This window comes from Bos indicus x Bos taurus, chromosome X (assembly GCF_003369695.1).
Source record: "Bos indicus x Bos taurus breed Angus x Brahman F1 hybrid chromosome X, Bos_hybrid_MaternalHap_v2.0, whole genome shotgun sequence".
Classification (NCBI taxonomy): domain Eukaryota; kingdom Metazoa; phylum Chordata; class Mammalia; order Artiodactyla; family Bovidae; genus Bos; species Bos indicus x Bos taurus.
The window spans coordinates 19,853,389-19,877,632 of NC_040105.1; the positions used below are offsets into that span (position 1 = coordinate 19,853,389).

Below are 24,244 nucleotides of genomic sequence, written 5' to 3' on the forward strand. Positions count from 1 at the left end.
TGCCTCGGTGCCGCATGCATGCATCATGTGCCTGCCTCGGCGCCGTGTGCGTGCATCACATGCGTGCCTCGGCACCGCTTGCGTGCATCACGTGCCTGCCTCGGCACCATGTGTGTCACGTGCGTCACGTGCCTGCCTCGGGGCCGCATGCTTGTGTTGCTTGAAGGATGATGTTTGGGAGAAGGGCGTTTTGGGCATTTTGCAAACAGTTGCCATATTTTCTGAGGTGCCATCTTTCCTTACTTCTCTTTTCTAGTCACATCCTAATCCCTCTTTCAGAATAACGGAGAAAGAATACAAAGAAGTGAGGAAACAAGAAAAGGACTTGTTAATGATAGTGGTGGTAGTGGATAGGAGCAGAGAGGCTAACTTTAGTTCGAAGGCTGATCTGGGCTAAATACATAAACCCACCTATGACTCAGTTTCACAATCTGTAAAATGGGAAAAAGAATTTTTTTTTTCTGCACTGGGCCTTTATTACTTCCCATGGACTTTCTCTAGTTGTGGAGCACAGAGGTTCCTCTCTAGTTTTGACGAGTGGACTTATTGTGGTGGCTTCTCATTACAGAGCACAGGCTCAGTCGTCGTGGCCCACAGGGCTTAATTGCTTTGTAGCATGTGAGATGTTACCGATCAGGGATTGAACCCAGTTCTCCTGCGTTGGCAGGTAGATTCTTTCCTACTGAGCCACCAGGGAAGAGTTTTTAATTTATCATGCTGGTTATGAGAATAGAAGAAAATAATGATGGTGTTAGTACGAGAAGTTGAGGTCCATGATGTCTTCCCCTTTACCCCTTACTCAGAGAGCATTGTAACTCAGTTGGCAAGATAGGACCTGGCGTCAATTCTTGTGATGGCAGAACTGTATCTTAACTCATGTGAGGCTGTTTTAGGCATTATTCATCCGTCTTCAGAGAATGCGCACTGTTCCCTATAGAATTATTAATGTGTTTGCTTCAGGAGTGCTACTTCAGACATTGCTGGCAGTATTATATCATCTGTGGTTTATGCATTGCATTGCTTTTCTAGACTCTATGAGCTCTGAAACATCTGGCGTCAAGAGTTTAGCATGAGTGTTTGTGAAATTGTAATAGCAAATTTGTATGTATGGTTGCCAGATTTAGCTACATGCATACATTCAGGATGCCCAGTTAAATTTGAATTGCAGATATACAATGACAAATTTTTTTTTTTTGGTACAAGTATGTCCCATGAAATATTTGGTAGTACTTGCACTATAAAAGTAGTCATTTATATGAAATGCAAATTTCACTAGGTATTCTGTACTTTATCTGGCAACTGTATTTATTTGGCAGTGTGCCTGACACTTTTCTAAGTGCTTTACACGTACTCATTTAATTCTCATGAAAATCCTATGTGGTGCTTTTATTACCCCATTTTACAGATGAGGAAACTAAAATACAGAGAGGCTAAGGTTGCATAGTTATTGCATGGTGGTGTTGGCATTCAAAATCAGGTGGTCTGGGTCTAGAGTATGTGATGAGGCTACACTGCCTGAGAAGGGCTTAGCATAGTTCCTGGCACAGAGGGAAACTGCTCAGTATTAGTGACTTTATTGTTACCACCCACCCCACCCCTTTTAGCCCTGGTTAAACTTTAAGAAGTCAGGCTGGTATAAGGAGTAGTGCCTCCACCTCTACTACACAAATGCTAGCTGGAGACCAAATAACAATTTGTCTTGTATGTGATGACTTGAGGGACTACATAGCCTGGCATTTCGCAGAGTTTCTTTGTCATCGTATTTCTTTTATTAAAAGAAGACTCTCTGAGTTTTATCCATGAACTGAGTAGGGGGAAAGGAGTTTTGGTGTCTTGACAATTATGGTCCCTTGCAATTTTAAGTCACAGCTCCTCTGTATAAAGTGCAACCCTGTGCCCAGCTGTGAACTGTGAATGATGAATTGAGAGGCTGTAGCTGGAGTTTTTCCACTTAGTGGGCTCAGTTCCAAATTCAGTGTGAGTGATGTATTCTCCACTTTGTATCAGGACTGAGGTCAGAGCTGATCTTGCAGTTTAGATACCTGCAAGAATACTGAGGAGATGGGATACATTTGAGGGTTTGGGGCTGGGGGATTTGGGAAGGTAGCCAGTAAACAGTGTGCTTATGTGAATATTGTATGGGACTGAAACTTCTGTGATCCATGTCCCTGAGGTGTCACACAGCAGATTCATTCTGGGACTGCAGAGCCCGATTAACCATAAATATAAACTAAAATGAAAACTTTGTGTCCTAACATATTTGCATATTACATATTAGTGATGAAATAGTAGCAGAAACAAAAATTGTAATTGGAGGCAACCTAATTAATTTTGAAAGATAAAAATATTGTGCTCGCTTTGGCAGCACATATACTAAAATTGGAATGATACAGAGATTAGCATGGCCCCTGCACAAGGATGACACACAAGTTTGTGAAGCATTCCATATTTTTTGGGCCAGTTCTAATGAGGTGGATGAAACTGGAGCCTATTATACAGAGTGAAGTAAGTCAGAAAGAAAAACACCAATACAGTATATTAACGCATATATATGGAATTTAGAAAGATGGTAATGATGACCCTATATGTGAGACAGCAAAAGAGACACAGATGTAAAGAACAGACTTTTGGACTCTGTGGGAGAAGGCAAGGGTAGGATGATTTGAGAGAATAGCATTGAAATATGTATATTACCATATGTGAAATAGATCGCCAGTCCAGGTTTGATGCATGAGACAGGGTGCTCAAGGCTGGTGCACTGGGATGACCCTGAGGGGTGGGATGGGGAGGGAAGATGGAGGGGGTTCAGGATGGGGAACACATGTACACCCATGGCTGATTCATGTCAATGTATGGCAAAAACCACTATGATATTGTAAAGTAATTAGCCTCCAATTAAAATAACTAATTAAAAAAGAAAGATAAAAATGTTAAGTTAATTTAAACTTTGCCAAACTTAGATTCTAAACCACTTTTTTTTTTTTGCTTCTTGGGGCAGTGTGTGGAAGGATTGAGAGTGGTGGGGAATTTGAATTTCTGTAGCGATTAGGATGCTTGTATATTAGTCACTTCATTGAAGACATAAAGCTGTTTGAAATTTTCATAGAATGTCTAGGCTAAGGAAATAAGTAGCCTTACTTTTAAACCTGGAAGAACCACACATAACCAAACTGTAGTATGCATATCTAAATTTATGCAGATTATACTTTTTTGGCTAGTCATTCATGTTTAGCTGAAAACTCATTGGGTTTCCATTACTTCAAACATAAATGTATTCTGGCATTAATTAAGGATAAAAATCACCCAGGATGTCATCTTTCCAATGTCATTAAAATATTGGCTGCCCTTAAAAAAATGATTTGGTGCATATCTTTAGGTTAGAGTGGTAGCCAGCAGTTGAAAGAGAGTTGGAGTTTAGTATTAGGAATTTGGGGACCTTCTCATCTTGTAATGAAAGATTTTTTTTTTAAGCTCATGGATACATATTTAGCTATGCACAAACTTCCTACTGATTGTCTTCCATATGTAATTGAGTGTGGCTTTAAGAAAGGAAAAAATGGCAGATCAGTCTATTGTGTCTTTCTGTTAACTTATACAGATAGCCAGTTCTGCCCCTAGACTTGGGCAAGAGTGGCGTCTGCCTTGGGCCCCTCATTTAGAAAGTTCCTCTTTGCCCTGCTCTGGCCACGCCTCTCCCCTGGACAAGGAGTCTGTGGGGCCAAAGCAACAGCCCTCTCCTTCTGCAACCCAGAATCCCCTCTAAGATGGCCCCAAGCTTCCTTTCAGGGCCTCTTTGGATCTCTTCCAGGGGTTCATTTCTCTGAGAGCTTCCCTAAATGTCAAGGGGTTTAAGAATCCATACCTGGCCCTCCAGGTCTTTATGAAAGTATGAATATATTGTAAATAGATCTTTTCAACATTTAGATTTTGTGTGTGGGCCTCTGTTTCAGTTAGTCTTTGTTGTGGAACAAACCACCCCAAACCTTAAAGGCCTGAAATGAGTGGTTTAATATTTCTTATGATGATTTGGGTTTGGTGGGGTTCCTCTGTGGAGATTGTCTTAGGCTCATTCATATAGCTGCATTCAGCTGGAGGCTTGCCTGGCCTGAAAGGTCCATGATAGTCTCAATCACATGCCTGGCCATTGGTGGTGGCTTGGTTTTTCTTCATGTGGCCTTACCTCCTCCTCTTCAGAGGGCAGTCTCAGGGCTCCATTCAAAGGGATTTAATGTGGAAGATGAAAGGCCTCTTAAGGCTTAGCTTTGAAACTCATGAAAACTTGCCCTGCCATTTTCTTCTGGTCAAAGCAAGTTATAAGGCCAGCCCAGATTCAAGGCAGGGGAAATAGATGCTGGTGGAAAGAGTAGCAAAGTCACCTTGCAGAAGAATTGAAGGAAATGTCACATGCATTCTGCCAGACAGTTTACCTGTACACTCTGTTTGTATTGCTGAAACAGATGTTAGGGGTGGTCCTGCAAAAACCAATAACAATATTACCACCAAACTTTTACCCACACGGTCTGAATGTAGTAGTTTAATATGACAAAGTTGATTCAGGGAGTCATTTGAAGGGAAATGTGAAAACCAAGGCTTGGGAACTGGTTGATATGAAATTGTTGTTTAATTTGGAAGAGACCAGTACACAATGTTCAGTGCTTGTCATTAATCCTATGATTTTCTTTTTAAATAGCTGCTTCCATCTTAAGTAAAGTAAATCTGTCTGTGGACCCTTGTGATAATTTCTTCCGGTTTGCTTGTGATGGCTGGATACACAGTAATCCAATTCCTGAAGATATGCCAAGCTATGGGATTTATCCTTGGCTCAGACGTAATGTCGACCTCAAGTTGAAGGGTAAGTTTCTGCTGGGGTTTGGTGATGCACTTTACAGAGAGCAATATTTGACAAGAAAAACATAGTTTTGGATTTGAAGCATGGCTGCTCACTTTTTAACTATACTAAATTCATTTCTAAGATTTTTAAAAAAGGAATATTGGAAGGAAAGTTATAGAATTCCAGTCTCTCAGATCTCAGTGCAAGCCTGGCATAGCTCATGTACACATTTGATAGTAGTAAGTTTTGCTGCTGAAGGATAAATAGCATTTGATTGAGGTTGGGAGCAAAGGAATAGTTAATGAAAATCATGTTATATCAGTATACTCATTTGTCTGTTATGTTCAGAGCAAACTTCATCACTTGCTCATTGTGTCCTGGATTTTCATGGTTTACAACATGTACTTAACACTTCATTGTCTTTTGACATAACTTTTGAGAACTCTGGATGACCTTGTATTTGTCATATTGTTCCTGTTAAATGCTAAGTTGACTCTGGGGAGACTGTCCTTTCTCCCATGGCCTCTCAAACAATGACAAGCTCACACACACATACTCACATACGCCTGCATGCACACATGCTCTTCAAAAGTTGGAAATGTCTTTTGCTAGAGGATCTTCTGCTCACAGTTGATCTAATTTTTATGCTGAGCTGTTGGAGAAAAGCACTTCAGGATGGAAATAGGGAGATTTTGAAGGCCAAGTAAGGTGATTGTTTTGAGAAGGCAAAAATGGTATTTTTTTCACTTTCTTATGACTGAATTATGCCATTTTCACTTTCTTATAACTGAATTATGCCATACAGCTAGCATTCAGTAGCACATCTAAAAGAATTCCTGAAAAATTTTGAGAATAATCATTTTTATTTTTCCTCCATATCCTTTCCCCTAAGATTTTAAGAATTAATTTAATCAATTTTAATAAAAGTTAAGTATGTATCAATTTATGTATATAACATCCAAAATCATTGGCAGAATAATTAAATACCTATTGTCAGTTATAGGGACTTTCCTATAGCTCAGATACTAAAGAATCTGCCTGCAATGCAGGAGACCTGGGTTCGATCCCTGGGTCAGGAAGATCCCCTGGAGAAGGAAATGGCAATCCGCTCCAGTATTCTTGCCTGGAGAATCCCATGGACAGAGGAGCCTGGTAGGCTACAGTCCATGGGGTCACAGAGTCAGACACGACGAAGCAACTAACACACATTGTAAATTGTAAGGAAAAATGTGCTTAAATTTCACAATTAGATATAAACCATATGGACTTATATTTTATACTAGAAGGCTGAAACTTAGTCTTCATAAGTTGTAAGTGGGAATTTGGAAGAATGTCAGAGTTTTCCCATAACCCAACAGGTGATATTCCTGTGCTATGGCACTGTAAATAGGACCTTGAAGAGTGAATTTACTAAGACTTATTTCCCTGTAGGATATTAACTTGTGTTGGTCCTTTACCCACCATTCTTGCCTGTTTCCTATCTCTCTTCTCTGGCTTATTTTCTTCCTAGACAGAAAGATGTGTGCCTACACACAATCCAATAAGCAGATGTATCACTGAAGGATAAGAAAAAGTATTTCCAGAAGATGATCGTTTCGTATTAGTTATAGACCAAAGATTCCTATCTTTAGGGCATGAAGCTGTTAAAATTTAAAGAATTTCTGGGAACATCTTACTGTAAAAACTAAAATCAGTATCGATGGGTTTTGTTTGAGGAGGATACTGTATGTGGGCTAAAATTAATAAAAATGAGAGTAAATTGTTAAGTGCAGCACAAGTTTTTTTTTTCTACTTTTAAAAATGAGAAACTGTTATTTCTAAGCTTAATTATGAAAATAAAAAGGAGCAAAAATAGCATGCAAAAAGTAAAAAGAAAGTCACACTTAAATCCACTCCTAGAAATACCTGCTAATAAAGCAGTTGGGTATATATCTTCCCAGGTTTTTCCCCCACGTGTGGATACATATGCATAATGTCATATGCACAGCCATATATTTAAAAAATAAAAATAGCTGATATTATGCATGCTGCTCCATCAGCTGCTTTAACAAATGATGTATTCCTCATAGATGTGGATTATGTCAGTAGACATCTTTCCTTATTATAAATAACACTATAATAAATACCCAAGTTTGCACATCTTTATGGCCTTATCTAAATGTATCCTTAGGATAAATTCCCAGAAGTGAGATCACTGTGTTGAAAGAGTATTCACGGTCTCATTTCTGTTGCATATAGCAGAATGGTCCTTTAGAAAGTTGTTTCTAGGTCTTCATATATTTTCTTGCTGCTTTAAATGGCAACTTTTCTCAATCACCTGTTTTTTTGTGGTATAGAGTAGGGGTCAGCAAACTGTGGCCCGTGGGCCAAATCCATGCCACTGCCTGTTTTTGTAAATAAAATTTTATTGAAAGACAGCCACATCCATCCATTTATGCATTATCAATGGCTGCTTTTGCACCACACCATCAGAACTGAGTAGTTGCTGTAGAGACCATATGACCTGGAAAGCCCATATGACAGGTAAAGCTTAAAATATTTACTCTCTGACCTTCAGGGAAGAAGTTTGCCAACTCCTGATGCTTATTGTAAAGCTTTGCTATATCTATATTGGATCTAATTATAACTATTTTATTAAGTCATAGCTTTTGGGGGATTTTTTGGAAAGGTAATCATGAAATTAAGAAACAATTACAATTTTTGCCTCTTCCTTTCCTTTTACTATAATTGACTAGAGCCTCAGAATAATGTTGAATTATAGCAATGATAATGGGTATAATATTCTTAGCTTGGGTTGTAATGCCTCTAGCATTTACCCCCAATGTACTTTTTCTTTTTTTGTAGTATTTTTTATTGTGTTCTGTTATTCCTAGTTCACAAAAAGTGTTGCTCAAGAAAAATCTCTTCACTGTTTATCAAGAGACTCACATGGAGTATCTCATTTAACTTGTCTAGATTTCCTCATGCTGAATTAACCTTATAATCTTGAAATAAATCCTGCATATGGATGGTTTATTATTTTCTTTTAAGCCATTGCTAGAATTGAATTGTTTCTTATATGTGTGTCTGTATTTATGATTCGTCTTGGTCCATGGATTTTTGTGTGCTTGGTTTGTCAAATTCTATTATCAATATTGTGTTGGTCTTGTGAAACAAAATGGGAGGCTCCCCATGTATTTCTATCCTCTGGGAAGGACACAGACAAGTAAATCTCTAGTTTGATATGCACTGTAAAGGATAAATTACGAAATCAGTCATAGGGCTCTTGCTTCAAGTGCCAAGAAGGAGAGCAAATCGTGGAGTAGCTTCTCTTTTTAAATTAGTACCATCTTATGCCAGATGTATGTGCTTGAAATATGTATTCTTGGAACTTTTAAATTCTGAGGTAATTCAGACTTAAAAGTTGAAAGAATAGTATGAGGAATGCCTATATACTCTCTACCCAGATATCCTGATTATGACTGTTTTGCTGTATTTTCTTTATCAAATTATTCTTTCATTCTCTCTATAAATGTAGAGATATTATCTCATTCTCTGTCTATATCTTTATATTTATACATATAGATAAAATATGTAAATGTATAGATGATACCAATACACAGATTTATAGATATATATCTTTCTGAACTCTGCAAATATGTTGCAGATAATTAGATTTTTTTAAAGGAAGAACTTTATTTTTGGCTGTGCTGAGTCTTCATTGCTGTGTGGGCTTTTCTCTAGCTGTGGCCAGTGGAGGTTGTTCTCTAGTTGTGGCGGGCAGGCTTCTGATTGCAGTAGCTTCTCTTGTTGCAGAGCACTAGCCCTGGAGAAGGCAATGGCACCCCACTCCAGTACTCTTGCCTGGCAAATCCCATGGATGGGGGAGCCTGGTGGGCTGCAGTCCATGGGGTCGCTAGGAGTCGGACACGACTGAGCGACTTCACTTTCACTTTTCACTTTCATGCATTGGAGAAGGAAATGGCAACTCACTCCAGTGTTCTTGCCTGGAGAATCCCAGGGACAGGGGAGCCTGGTGGGCTGCCGCCTATGGGGTTGCACAGAGTCGGGCACGACTGAAGCGACTTAGCAGCCCCAGCAGCAGCTCTAGGGCACTCAGGCTTCAGTAGCTGTGGCACGTGGGCTCAGTAGTTGCAGCTCATGGGTTCTAGAACATAGGCTCAATAGTTGTGGTGCCGGGATTAGTTACATTGTAGCATGTGGGATCTTCCCAAATCAGGGATTGAACCAGCATCTCCTGCATTGGCAAGCAGATTCTTTACTTCTGAGCCACCAGGGAAGCCCAGATATTCTTCAAGTATATAAATAGAACTTTTCAGATACCAGATGTGCTGGCAATCTTATTTTTTAAACACTAAATATTCTTTATTTATTTAGCATGCAAGTTGTTTATTTTGGGAGGTGATCCCAGGAAATGCAGATGGGGGACTGGGAAGAGTGAAAGATGGAAGGGAGGAAAAGCCAATCCAAGAATTAAACACTTGGTCTTTAAATTCTAATTATTAATATATATTTGTTCTTTATCTATCTATGTATCTGTGTATCTTTCAGTCAGTCTACTCATCCGTCTAACCACCCAGGTGATACAAGCTCATTGTAGATCAGCATAAATGACTAGCGAGAGGAAACATACTTCAGATCCTAATACCAAGTGATAAGCTTTTAAATGCAAATATACATATACAATTATATATATATATATATATATATATATATATGGACTGTATATTCTATTTTTATAATGTTATTTTTATGTGACATGTTAACATCTTTTCAGGTCAGTATAAATAGCTCTATACTATTATTTGCCATGACTGTTTTGTATGGATATACTGCAATTTGTTTCATCAGTTCATGTGTTGCCATTAAGTGGTTTCCAGATTTTATCTTCATTATAAGCCTCTCAGAGCCTGAGTGTTAATGCCACAGAGTTGGATTTGAATCCTTTCCTTTCATTTCTCCTTTGTGTTGCTTTTGGTCAGTTAGCTCACCTAGCTCAGCTTTTTTTTGTCTTTCAAATGGAGATAAGAATACCCATTTCATAGGATTTGTGAGGACTAAACGGGATGACCTATATAAATTACCCAGTCTAGTTCCTGGCATATTGCAGGCCCTCAATATTTGTCCTTTGCTCTTCCATTTTGTCTCAAAGATAGTTCTGCGGCTCATGAAGTAGTGTCTATCAGATGCTTTAAGTTTTATTCTGGTCTTATCCTCTGTAAATATCATGTGCTTTCAAAAATATTAAATACTGTCTAGATATTTTTCCTCACCCTTGATAAAAAGAATATCCAAAAATAAAACCCGATGAGACCAATCAAAAGAATACCATTTTCTTATGACTGACAGAGAACACACAGAAATGGCTGTTCAATTTGTGAAATAAAATGGGTTTGACACACCTGGCTGATGAAAAATTGCCCTCTATTGAAGTCAGCAACCTGGCTTCATGAATTTTTTTCTTTAAATGGCATATAAGACTCAGATTTCTACTTGGAAAATAAAATTATTTCTTGTTCTAAGAATTAGGATTTGTTTTTTTTAAAGGTCTGAATATAGTTATGGATTTGAATGTCTTAAAATTTCCTTCCTACAAAGCCTCCCAAATTTTCATGTGACTATGAAATTGACACAGCATGCATTGCTTATGAACGAACAGATGAAAATTTTGCAAATGAGCACTTATGAAACATAAAGCAATGAGTGAGCTAGAACACTTGTGTCAAACAGAAGACAGATGACTTAGGCTAGGGCCAGCTCATCTCTATATGGAATAGCGATCTTGGCCAATATTTTATAAAGAAATGCAGTATATTATTATGTTCAAGCACAGACACAGCACTAGCAGAACAATAAGATGAAGTGGGGCCTATGCATTAATAGGCAGAGAAAGATGACTGTGATTCATAGATTGGTTATTTATTTGTAAATACCTGTTGGCTGAGATTTAAAGGATTCTCATAATTAAATAACCCCCCTATAATCTTGTTCTTCCTGTTAGTGATCCTAGCCAGACCATCTTCTGCAAATACTAAAAAGCTGAAAACTTACAGTTCAGCCCCTGTAAAGTCATAAGATAATTAGAAAGTTCAGATCATTGAAGACATAGTTAACTGTGTCATTTTCTTCATGCCATGGCATGGTATCATGATGTGCCAATGACCTTTGATGTCATTAAGCTCTTTGAATCAAATGATATCAGACTAGAAAAACCAAAATGGGGACGTGATGGGGAAGTGCTAATGAGCAGCCAGTCACTGTGGTGCGCTTTTATTCCTGGTGAAAACTCAGCTCATATAAGTCTCATTGAATCTGCTATATAGACCAAGTGTGCCTACTCAGAGCAGATTCCTGTTTTTTCTGACTATTCTGCCTCGTTTTCATGGGGCTACCCAGGAAGCAACAACTTGCCAAGTTATATATACGCTGTTATGAGTCCTGTATGCACAGAGAGATGCTGTGTAAAGATCTAGGCCTGTGTCAAAGACTTAGAATGTGAAATGAAATGATTTTACCTGCAGTTTTTTGTTGGTGTGGTTTCCATTTTTCATAATTGCAATACCTCGTTTGAGCATGGGTGGGGTGGGAGTGTGGGTTCGTGTAGTGTGAGGAAGGGGAAAGAAGTTGTGAAATTTTAAAAAGTTTAGCAATTTCCTGTTAGGAGACATTTACTTCAAATACAGAAATTAATTTCTTCCTGAAGACTCTGAAAATGTGTATTTGCCTCTAGGGCATGACCTCTTTCCTAAATAGCTTAAGGAAGTAAAGAGGCCTTGAGAATGGCCACCATGTGTAGGAAGCTGTGCTCTGGTAGCTGTGACAGTCAGCATTTTAGATTTTCTTCCTGTGTATCCATTTCCACCCCTAGTGCATATCCTTGTCTTACTTTTTGACTCCTACCTGTTCCAAGCTTTTTAAGATCTATTTTTCCCCCCTGTGGCTTTAATGTAGCTTTTCTTTTGTAGTGGTTAATGTTGCAAATAATGTTGCAAATAAGAACTGCATCTATTCATAACATTTATTCTGAGTTGTATGCTCTTTGATTTGGGGGAAATGTGCTCACTTCAAATAGATTGAAATAGACAGTATTTTGATTGTATTAATTAATCTGTGAACACAGGACTATTTTCTGAGCTTTTACTTTTTTCCTGGTGCCAATTGTTTTTAATCACAAGTAACAGAAACATCAACTCAGACTGGCCTAAACAATAAAGACAATTTGTTGGCTCATGTAACCAAAATATCTAGTAATCATGTGGGCTTCAGGTAAGGGTTGATCTAGCAACTGAAACTAAGGATCACATTTCTTTCTTTGTTTCTACTCTGACATCCGTTGTCTCATACTTTCTAAGTCTGCTTGGCTTAGATCATTGCCAGTAGCAATCAGAATTTAGATTTCCTCATTTGCATCCAGCAAGAGATATTGTGTTAGGCATAGGAGGATGTAGAAGTTAATGAGTTGCCCCAAGACTACTGTGTAGAAATTAAAAATCTGCACATCACAAAATATTTCAGTAGGTACTGTAATCAAGATTCTAGAGGGAATTTTCTGGTTGTCCAGTGGTTAGGACTTGGCACTTTCACTGCCAGGGCCTGGGTGCTCTCCCTTCAGGGAACTAAGATCCCACAAGCCATGCAGCATGGCCAAAAGTAATAATAAAAGGCTCTAGGGCTACACTGTTCAGTATGGTAGCTACTAGCCACATGTGGCTTTTGAGCACTTGAAATATGGCTAGTTGGAATTGAGATGTGCTGTAAGTGTAAAGTATACACCAAATTTCAGAGACTTCATTTAGAAAACATGTAAAAATATCTCACCAATAAATTGATGATTTATTTCATAAATTACATATTGAAATATTTTTAGATACATTGGGTTAAATAAAATATATTATTAAACATTATCTCACCTTTTTTTGTTTTACTTATTCAAATATGGCAACAAGGAAATTAACAATTATATATTTGGCTCGGATAACATTTCTATCAGACAATGCTGCTCTAGAGTCCTGAATCGGCCATTAGAAAGGTGAGCTATTTGTGAATAAATTTAAATTTATTTCACTGATAGAGAAGGATCAAAGAACACCTTTAGTAAAAATAGTTCTCTACTCCCATCTACAGTCCCCCTCTATCCTGTTACTCTATAGGTGTCCTCTGTGGTTTGTATAACCATCTGAAATTATCTTGTTTGTATACATACTTATTTGTTTTTCTCATCTATGCTTGCCCACCTGTGTAAAAGTGTCAGGTGATCAGGAAAGAAGCATCATGGGGATGAAAACAATAGATTAGGATATTTGTGTTTTCCCAACTTTATTGCCGGACCTTGGTCATGACCTCAAACCCTGAAAAGTCTTGATAATTTAATTGGTCAGACAACACACTCAATGGTGTATATGAGTTTTAAGTCTCTCCAGTAGGGAAAGAGAAGAGGAAAGGGGAATTAGTGAAAGGAAAAGTGTCATCTTAGGTTGCTTTCGGTCTTCTTTGGATTCCACTGTTTTTGTTGTTGTTAGTTATACCCATTTCCATTCTCTCTTTTCTTTTCCTCATCCCTAGGGGATCTTTAGTTTGGACTTATGTCACCTCAAGAGAGCTGTTGATAGAATTCAGGGACTTGAATAGGAAAACAAAAAAAAAGCATCTTTATTTGCACTAACCTCTGATGGAACTTTAGCATTTTCTTTAATTATGACTGTAGTTTACAAACTCTGGTTTGTAAGCTGTGACTTGGTTACCAATGGGAATCATCATTTTTAAAAATCTTAATACAGATGTTACAGCTATCTTGAAATAGCATCCACCTACATCACCACTTCAAAATCATAGTGGTGGCTAGACTCGATGCGAGATCTTATTTAATGAATTTTTGAAGTAGTGCATCTATCATGATTTTAAACAGTAAGACAACTGTTTTGTTAACTGTGTTTTGAAATAACTGGGTTCCATTATAAACCCATGTTTCTTATGTTCTTGTAGACATTATTTTGAGAATGGCCCATGGGTTTTAAGCGCTTGCCCAGGAGATGTATGGCACGAAAAAGATTAAGAACCCCTGCCTGTGTAAAGATTGTTGGGCATGCCTCAAAAAGGTGTAGTTTTATTTTAGCTTTACAATACGTCCTAATTTAGGTGTTTTGAGTGGAGATGGCTATTACATGGCCCCATGGGTCCATTCATACCCAAATATTTGAACAATTTGCTGTCTAGAATCCCTGGGTGATGAACACATTACCGACAGTTAATAGGTGTTTATAAGGATATTAGATGAAACCAGAGATAGGTGTTTGGAGTTTGTGCCAATGCCAAGCTTTGAAGTGATTAAGTGCAAGCTTTAATGGGCTTACCTATGCCACAGAACAAATGTATTTATAGGTGAAATTACTGTCTATTGCCAAATACCTATTATGAAAGCAGAGAGTTAAAAGGTCAATGCCCAACTAGAGATGATACAGCTTTTGCCATAGTATAGCTGAAAATATTTCTAAACAGTGCAAATGATTGGAAGTAGTAATACACAAAGTAGTGTCTTCATTCATAAGTACATATTATGTGGTTTATGAAAGAGCTTGCTTGTCATCTGATCTTAAAGATGGGGACTCTTGTTTGAATTTGGAATGGCAGGGATGGAGCGGGGCTGTAAATCTGGAGGTGCTGGAGTGAACTTGGCTCTGTGGAAGGAATGAGCAGGGCTGTTGGTGAGAGATGACAGGAGTGAGATGGGCAGCTGAAGGATGTCAGAATCCATTTTGAGATTTTTGACTGGGGGCAAGGAAGCTGAGGTTTCTGAAAAGTGGAATGACAGCTTAGAAATGCTCTACATTAAAAAAAGAAGTAGGAAAACAGATGAGGGGGCATGTTTGTAGTATAAATATTGCAACACATAATGAAAAGTTTCCTGCTAGTTAGCTTGAATGTTGTAGGAAGATAAAAAACATTTTACTTTAGAAGATTGTCAACTAAATTTGGGATCCTTTGACTAAATATAAGTTTTGGGGCATGACTGATGACACAGGATATTCACATCCTAAGAAAGACATATATACACCTGCAATGATTCTTCCCAACCTGCCCACACCCTTTTTGGCATGGTTGGCGTGTATAATGTGTTTTACTTTGTAGTTGTTCAGAAGGGTTGTGTATTTTTGAAAAGCCACTTCCTGAAAGAAGATGACTGAAAAGGGAAGAAAAGTCCTACATTTTGGTGGTAACTATTCAAAGCCTACCCACATGAGCTTTGGTGGTAACGATTCCTGAAGCCCCTTCAAGTCCCCACGTGTTCCTGCTGTTGGTTGCCAGAAGCAGGAATAACAACTGAGCTGAGAAAAATGGGATTTGGGCAGGAATGTCTAAGGGTCATCCAGATTTCACAGCAGAAGCAGATGACTCAGATTTCCTGGGTCTTGAATGTCTAGAGAAATGGAACAATCACTTACCTTTTTTCTACTCCTAATTGGTCAGTGGCAAAACTCAGTCACTAGAAAAATTAAAAAGTTGGTTGTTCACAAAGGCATGGCCAAGTGGAGTTGAACATTTCATCCTCCCATTTCCTCACTCTTTGATTAGATGATTTCAGCTGAGCTCTCATCCTCAATTCTGAGAACTTTTCAACTGCAGCTTGAAGGTGTGGCTGGATTGAGCATCTTTACAATGTGGAAAAATCCCCATTTCTCCCCTGTTTTACTATTAATGTGGGTATTTTGACTCATCACTGTGAAGTTAGCCTTTAACAGATCCCCTCACCTCCCAAACTCATAAGAATACATCACACAGAGAAGGGCCTGACAGTCTACACACGTTATAGAGGTGACCTTATTTAATAATACACTTGCTACCTTTTTTGAAGTCTCTAAACTGAACTCACAAGGCTGTAAGATGGAAGATTGATCTGCTTTTTGGGCATGAGGAAATAGAAGTAGCCAAGCAGTAAAGTCAATCACCAGCCCAAGATCACACAGCTAAGAGGCGATGGAGGAAGGATTCGAATTCAGATGTTTGACCCTTAGCACATGGTAAAACTCCTGAAAACCGGGGAAGTGGTATTATGCCATTTTACAGTTGTGAAAGTGGAGACTTAGAGTGGTTATGTAAGTCTCTCATATTCACACAGCTAGTGACCTATAAGGCATCTTCCAGAATAGTGATGTCGAAAAGAAATGTAACGTGAGTCATAGATGCAACTCATGTAATTTTACATTTTCTAATAGCTACATTAAAGTAGAAAGGAATTGGATGAAATTATTTTTTTTTAATCTAACACAACATATCCAAAATACTGTCGTTTCATGGAATCAGTATAAAAAACTTACACGTGAGACATTTTATATTTTTTTCTTGCCTACTAAGTCCTAAGAAATGCAGGACATGTCTTAAACTTGCAACACGTTACCTTGTAGACGGGTCACATTTCAGGCATTCAGTAGCACCTTGCAACTACCCGCTTCTGAATTGGACGGGGCAGTTCTAGTCAAGTGCTTCTCAACCCCAGCTGTACACTGGAGTCATTTGGGAGCTTAATAGACACAGATGCCTGGGTCCCATCCTCAGAGGTTTTGATGTAACTGGTCTGGTGTGCACCCTGCATTTCCACTCTTTAAGCTATTTAATACCCTGCTTCTGCAGCTAGTTCTAACATGCAGCCAAGTCTGAGAACCTAGTCAAGGGTGCTCTCTAAACTAACTGAGTAGAGAACTATAGCCACTGTCTCTTGGAGAAGGTTCTGTGAGTTTTCTGAAATGAGAGCCGTTCAAAATAACCCCTCCGGCAGCATGCTTTGCTAGTGCACACTAAAGAATGTCGGGCAATGCCCTAATTAATTCTCTCAACTTATATTTCCCAACATTTTGACCAAGTCTTGGAATAATGTAAGAAAAGAGATTTCTCTTTTCCCCCTTGATCTACACCCTGGTCTGGATACGTGACCAGTGTGAGTAAATTAAGACATAACAATTTGATTATTTAAATTGAGGTCAAAGGTGTTGGTGTCGTGAGCTGCGGAGAAGGGGAAGGGAAGTTAGGGTTTGAAAGCTGCAGATCGTTGCCAGAATGAAACATGTCTAGTGGGGACCGCGTGGGAAGTGCTGGGTGAGGAAGGGAGGCAATTGTGGCTCTGGTTGAGGTCTGCCGGCTGCACAGCCCACGGTGTGGCGGGACGCCCACGAAGCTGCTCTTGCCAGAGACCTCACGCCTGCCTTCCCAGTCAGCCAAACTTGTATTTTTGCCCCTGAGACCTAGATGTGAAACCCAATATTCGGGAATTAAAATGTCTCATCTCACCCGGAGGTTCACTTGTCCTTAAAATGCTTTTGCAGTCATTTGGAATAGTTGTTCTCTTGCCTTCTTTTATTTAAATCGAAACACAGCTTGAATATTCTAGACACATTTATTATTTCCCAGGAGGAAAAATACTGGGTCTTCTGTAGTGGTAATGCTATAGTGACATGCAGTTTTGTTGGTTATATTTATTTGACTTAAAATTAAGCAAGAGAAGACACAAACACTGCTGGGTCTTCATAGCATCAACTAATACATAATAAACTAGTAAATAATACCACATTTCATCGAATCAAAAAGACTGCCAGCTGAAAGATGCACCTTTATTTCTACACAATGATTTCTTAGGATTGGGAATTTTTATGTTATGTTCATCAAAAGTTCTTTTAGGCTTAGACATTAATTTTTATCACATATTAGTCTTTTACATTAATTAAAAAGGAAAATGCAAGCAAAAGAGATGGGGTAATTTATTCCTAAAACTTCTTCATAGTCTTTTTGATTTCAAACCATCAGTACTTTTATATTCTCACAAAACATTGTCCTCTTTCCATCAATAACAGCAGTGATTCAGCATTTCTTTAAAATGTGCTCCCAATCATCTCAGGGATTTTCCTCCAAGGCTGTTTTTTTGGATACATAGTAAGTTTTACTTTCATAGCCAAACTCCAGTGATATCTTTCTGAAGATGCGTTAAGTGACAATTTCCTAGTAAGGCAACCAACCAACTCATTTGAAGTGTTGATGATAAGAACTGCTAGATCAAGGTCGTATACGGGCAGGCAATGGCGTCTACTTCGTGACTGTCTGGCTGACAGTTTTAAGATGGATTCCAATTTCAGAGATGTTCAAATGTTAAAAAAAATGTGCTTCTTAGCTTTCATGAAATATGGTGTGTAAATTGTTTTTCTAGTAATCAAGATTTCCCAGCTGCTTGTCATATCCACCTTGTTTATGTACGTTTGAACAATTTCAGCAAGATTTGCCTGCTGTTCCCTCCTCAGCACACCTAGGCTTTAATGAACAAGGATGTATAAGCAAAACTCTCCCACTTCCTTCTTTTCCAGTTTGCAGCTACAAAGCTGTACTTTGATACCAATCTTCTCAACCTTGAATGTGTATGTGGATCATGTGGGAGTCTTGTTAAAATGCAGATTCTGTTTCAGTAAATCTGAGAAGGGCCATGAGATTCTGCATTTCTGGCAAGTTCTCAGGTGATGCTCACACTGCTGTTTCAGGGACCTCATGTTGAGCAGTCAGTCTTTGCTACATCTACGAACATGTTATGGCATTAAAGAAATTCAGTACCTCTCCAGGGTGCATGGGTGTTTTATTTTTCCTTCATTTATATTATTATTTTGATGAAAACCTCTTTATTGCAAATGTCATTGTATTGAGTAAGAACAAAGATTTCTTAGGATGAAAAGAAAACGAATTTTATACATCCTCTCTTATGGTACAGGGAGAGGTATTTCTTCTCCTTAATTTGTTTTATGAAGGATTTGCTCATTTTGTTTTCCCTTACTTTTTTCCTCGAAAAACTTGGGCAGCTTGAGTTTATTAGGAAATCTGCATGTAATTGCAGATTAATAACCTACCCATTAATACCGCATTAGTTCATTGTGATTAATAGCATCTGTGTGAATACTTAATGAATTAGTAATGACAGACTATTTGCTTTAAAGTGTCAAGAGAACATTCCATGTAAAAAGGCACTACCCATAACAGGAAAATTAATTAGAGACTTGTTGGATAATAACTTGTCACAAATAAGATATGTTTGTTTGGAAAGCCTCATTGGTATTGATATTTGCACAGTGAGAGATATTTTTAAAAACATGCCTGGGCCTTTTAGTTTATAAAATGAGAGGAGAATTTTATTTTCAACAACAGTTAAGATGACTATGGGAACTTACATTTATGAGAGAGATACACACATTCAAATATGAGTTTGCCTGTGTCACTAACCAGAGGCTTCTCATAGTGACCTTTTCAATTGAGTTCCAAATTGAACTGTTTCTCCTACCTGCTATCTATTCTGAATTCATCAATTCACTTCCCCAAGGCCCAAACTTTTCTTGTTCTAATTTTATTCCTTTAGCAAATCATTTGTTTTCTCTATGGTTCCTCATTCTAATTCTGTGATGTTGCCATCATTGTTTATTTCTGTCTTTGCCCTACATCCGAGGAAGCGAAGGTCAAGAAAATTATGTGACTTGCCCAAACCAATCCAGCCATATAATTTGTCCCCCACAGATTATGGGTCTAACATTTCAAATGTCTCCAATTTTAACCCAAGCGGAAAGAGCTGCATGAGCAGAGGCTCTGTCCAGCTGGTGCCTTTGAGGAAACTCAAGAAGCTTGATGTGATTGGAGCTCAGAGTTGGAAGGGAAAGGGGACATAAGACAAAACTGAAGAGAGGAGGGACCAGAGCATGTAGGCCTTGTAGGCCATTTAAAGGTTTTAGCTTCTATCCTTGGGCAGTGGGAAGCCATTTGTAAATGTCATGTCAGGGTGTGCTGATGCGCGATGAGTTTTGCCAGAGCATCCTGGCTGCATGGCTCGGAGGAAAGGGTTGATGTATGGAGATCAGTTCAGAAGGCCCCAGCATGCTGTTTTGTTTTCTAGCTTGGGATCCAGATTAAGGTAGAGTTTGTCTTCCTTGTTACAGAAAACCTCAAGCATTATTAGGTATCCTCTTCTCTCTAACTTCAGCATGAAGGGTCATTGTCTTCTCTCTGTATCTCCCCCACCCCTTTTTTGGGAAACATTTCCAGGCACCTGGAAGAATCAGCTAGGGGAGCTGTAGCCACAGCCAGTGGGTGTGGAAGTTAAGTCTGGTCCGACCAGCCCTTTTGGGTCCTCTGCTTGTGCCAAGGATGCTATTGCTTCCTTTGTTTTACAGGAGAGGATTCTGGGTAAAGAAAGGAAAGAAAGCCCAGTTCTGTATCCTTCACTGTCAGAAACCCAATTTTAGAGGGACAGCTCCCTCGACCACACACTATGGTTTGAATAGCCAAGAATAGAACCTCTGCTGCTCTCACCTCCTCATAGAAGGTGGGAGTGAAAACAGGGGTTAGTTGGGAAGTGGCTTTTTAAACCTATGTTTACAGTGTTTTGATGCTGCTGTCATAGATGAGAGAGGACTTGTGAAGTCTGGAGCTCAGATTTTTTAGGATTTCAGGGATGCAGTATTTATCCCACTCTTCCTCTCCGTAGGGTGTGGTATAAGCAGGAGTTGAAAATAGCTGTCCTGTGTTGTCTTTTTCATTTTGGAAGTCTTACTGGCATAGTGCTGCTTTTTTTTTTTCCTCTTAAACCAGTGAATTGACTCTCACCTCAAACCCATATTGCATTTCATCTATAAGAAAGGGACTTTTCACAGCTGGGTTTTGTAGAACTGAGGACTAACTTAGACCTAAATAGACCAATGCAAGGAGAGTGTTTCCAGGACAAAAAAAAGTAAAGCTCTCCCTGCAGAATGTTCACGTTGAATTAAAATGGAGCTGCAGAGTAAGGAAATCAGCAAATAAAGGGTAAAGGTCCTGATCTGACTTTGGGTGAGGTGCGGAATGGGGGAGGAGGGAATCTGGACTGGGGATGTCCTGGGGTCACAGGCACCCAGAAGGAATACTAACTGTCAACTCTACTTTAGTAAAGTTAGGGATGGAGAGGAAGGATGGTGAGTGCTATTGGTTGAAAGTAGTGGTTCTCAAAGTATGTTCCTCTGCTTCAGAATCAGCATTACCTAGGAATTTGTTTGAAATGAAAATTCCTGGGCCCCACCCCAGACCTATTGAATCAGACACTCTGGCAAAAGGACCCAACACTGTATTAACAAGCCCCTTTGACAGACCCACAGCCAGTATACTACTGAATGGTGAAAAGCTGAAAGCCTTCTTGCTAAAATCTGGAACAAGACAAGGGTGCTCACTCTCACCACTTCTATTCAACACAGTATTCTAAGTCCTAGCCACAGCAATCAGAGGAGAAAAGGAATAAAAGGCATGCAAACTGGAAGAGGTAAAATTGTCATTATATGCAGATGACATGATGTTATATGTAGAAAACTCTACAGACTCCACACAAAAACAGCTAAAACTGATAGATGAATTCAGCAAGGGAGAAGGATACAAGATTGACATACAGAAATCTGTTATATTTTTTATATTAACAATTAAATATCAGAAAGGGAAAGTAAAAAAAAATCCCTTTTAAAATCGCATCAAAAAATAAAATAGGAATAAACCTGATCAGGGAGGTGAAAGACTTATTCTAAGAACTATAAAATATGGATAAAGAAAATTAAAGAATATTCAAAGAAATAGAAATATATGCCATGCTCTTGGATTGAAAGAAATAATATTATTAAAATGGCCATACTACCCAAAGCAATCTACACATTTAATGTTGATCCCTATCAAATTGTTGTTTTATTGCTAAGTTGTGTCCAACTCTTTGCAACCCCATGGATTGCAGCGCTCCAGGCCTCCCTGTCCCTCACTATCTCCCACAGTTTGCCCAAGTTCATGTCCATTGAGTTAACGATGCCATCCAACTATCTCATCTGCTCTGTTGCCCCATTCTTCTTTTGCTTTCAGTCTTTCCCAGCATCAGGGTCTTTTCCACTGAGTCAGCTGTTCACATCATGTGGCCAAAGTATTGGAGTTTCAGCTTCAGCATCAGTCTTTCCAATGAATATTCAGGGTTGATTTCCTTTAGGAATGACTGGTTTGATCTCCTTGCTATCCAAGGGACTCTCAAGAGTCTTCTCCAGCACCACAGTTTGAAAGTATCAATTCTTCAGTGTTCAGCCCTCTTTATGATCCAACTGTCATATCCATACATGACTACTGGAAAAACCATAGCTTTGACTAGATGGACCTTTGTGTCCATCTTCGCTTTTTAATATGTGTCTAGGTTTGTCATAGTTTTCCTTCTGAGAAGCAAGTGTCTTAATTTCATGGCTGCAGTCACCATCTGCAGTGATTTTGGAGCCCCCTAAAAAAAAATTTGTCACTGCTTCCACTTTTTCCCCTTCTATTTGCCATAAAGTGATGGGACCAGATGCCATGATCTTAGTTTTTTGAATGTTGAGTTTTAAGCCAGGTTTTTCACTCTCCTCTTTCACCCTCATCAAGAGGGTCTTTAGTTACTCTTCATTTTCTGCCATTAGAGTGGTATCATCTGTATATTTGAGGTTGTTGATATTTCTCCTGGCAATCTTGATTCCAGCTTGTAACTCATCCAGCTCAGGATTTTGCATGATGTACTCTACATATAAGTTAAATAAGCAGGGTGACAATATACAGCCTTGATATACTCCTTTCCCAATTTGGAACCAGTCCGTTGTTCCATGACCGGTTCTGACTGTTGCTTCTTGACCTGCATATAGGTTTCTCAGAAGGTAGGTAAGGTGGTCTGGTATTCACATCTCTTTAAGAACTTTCCAGTTTGTTGTGATCCACACAGTCAAAGCCTTTCACATAGTCAATGAAACAGAAGTAGATGTTTTTCTAGAATTCTCTTGCTTTCTCAATGATCCAACAAGTGTTGGCAATTTGATATCTGGTTCTTCTGCCTTTTCTAAATTCAGCTTCTACATCTGGAAGTTCTTGATTCAAGTACTGCTGAAGCCTAGCTTGAAGGATTTTGAGCATAACCTTACCAGCATGGGAAATGAGTGAAAATTACCTATCACATTACCCATGACATTTTTCATATAACTAGAACAAATAATCTTACAATATATATGGAACCATAAAAAACCCAAATTTGCCAAAGCAATCCTGAGGAAAAAGAAGAAAGCTGGAGGCATAACTTTCCCAGACTTCAAATAATACTACAAAGTAATGGTAATCAAAACAGTGTGGTATTGACACAAACACAGATATGTGGATCAATGGGACAAAATAGAGAGCCCAGAAATAAACCTATGCATTTACATTCAATCTTCGACAAAGGAGGCAAGACTATACAATGGATAAAAGATAGTCTCTTTAGCAAGTGGTGTTGGGAAAGCTGGACAGACACATGTATACCAATAAAGTAAGAACATAACCTCTCACCATACACAAAAATAAATTCAAAATGGTTTAAAAACTGAAATATAAGAAGTGACACCATGGAACTCCTAGGAAAGAAAATAGGCCAATGATGCTCTGACATAAATCAGAGGTGGGGGGAGGGATAAATTAGGAGGTTAGGATTAGCAGATACAAATTACTATATATAAAATAGATTAACAACTAGGTGCAACTGTATAACACAAGGAACTATATTCAATATACTATAATCAAACATAATGAAAGATAATATGAAAGAGAATATATATATATATATATGTATACCTGTATCACTTTGCTATAGACCATAAACTAACATAATGTATATCAACTATACTCCAATAAAAACAAAAAGAAGCCCTTCTCATGATACTGATGCATGCTCAAGTTTGGAAACCACTGGTTTGTACTAGGACATAATGTGAAGTTAAGCTTTAGGGACCAGCTAATTTGTTTTAATCAAACCTCACGAGGCCTCCTACCTCTGACTAGGAGCCTCAGGAGTATGTGTCCCTGGTCTCAAATAGGGTTACAGGGCAAAGTGGGTAGGTGGCTCAGTACAGACACACTCCACTGCCGCAAAAACCAGTCTCAGTATAACTGGGAAGGCATTTCTTTCAGTTATTAATGATGAAGAGCTCTGTCAAGAAAGTCCATGAGGACTGCCTCCGGTTTAGCCACCTGGGGGCCTTGTTCTTACATAGGAAAGAATCTTGCAGAATTTTGCTGGGCACCTGCTGGTCAAATGAGCAAAAGTCAAGGACCTGGATCCAAATCCAAGCTCTAACTTTACTAGCTGAGTTTTCTTGGACAAGTTATTACAGTTTTCTTGCCTGTAGGCTAGGGTTAATGATACATGCTGTTTAGGGTTGGTGGGGGATTAATTGAGGTCATGGACAATACACCTGGCACAGAGCAGGTGCTTAATAAATGAACACTGTCACCAGGGTCCTTGAATGTCTCAGGACTGCTCAGAAAGGACCACTGTGGGGGGTATATAACCATACGTGGCCTTTTCCTTGTAATGTTAAGATGGTAGAAATAGGCAGGAAAAGTGTAATTAATATTTGT

At 38.8% G+C, this 24,244-nt stretch overlaps 1 protein-coding gene and 1 non-coding gene across 2 annotated transcripts in view; both read left to right on the plus strand.

The window, feature by feature from the left end:
* The window catches only part of PHEX (phosphate regulating endopeptidase homolog X-linked), a 208,832-nt gene that overhangs the window by 11,852 nt on the left and 172,736 nt on the right, over positions 1-24,244 (plus strand). The window contains exon 3 of the mRNA XM_027534507.1: positions 4,691-4,852. Coding sequence (XP_027390308.1) covers positions 4,691-4,852 — 162 coding nt within the window. The remainder of the gene's footprint in view (positions 1-4,690; positions 4,853-24,244) is intronic.
* Positions 2,350-2,453, plus strand: LOC113888329. Its single transcript, XR_003509955.1, has one exon. It is a non-coding gene; the product is annotated as a U6 spliceosomal RNA (small nuclear RNA).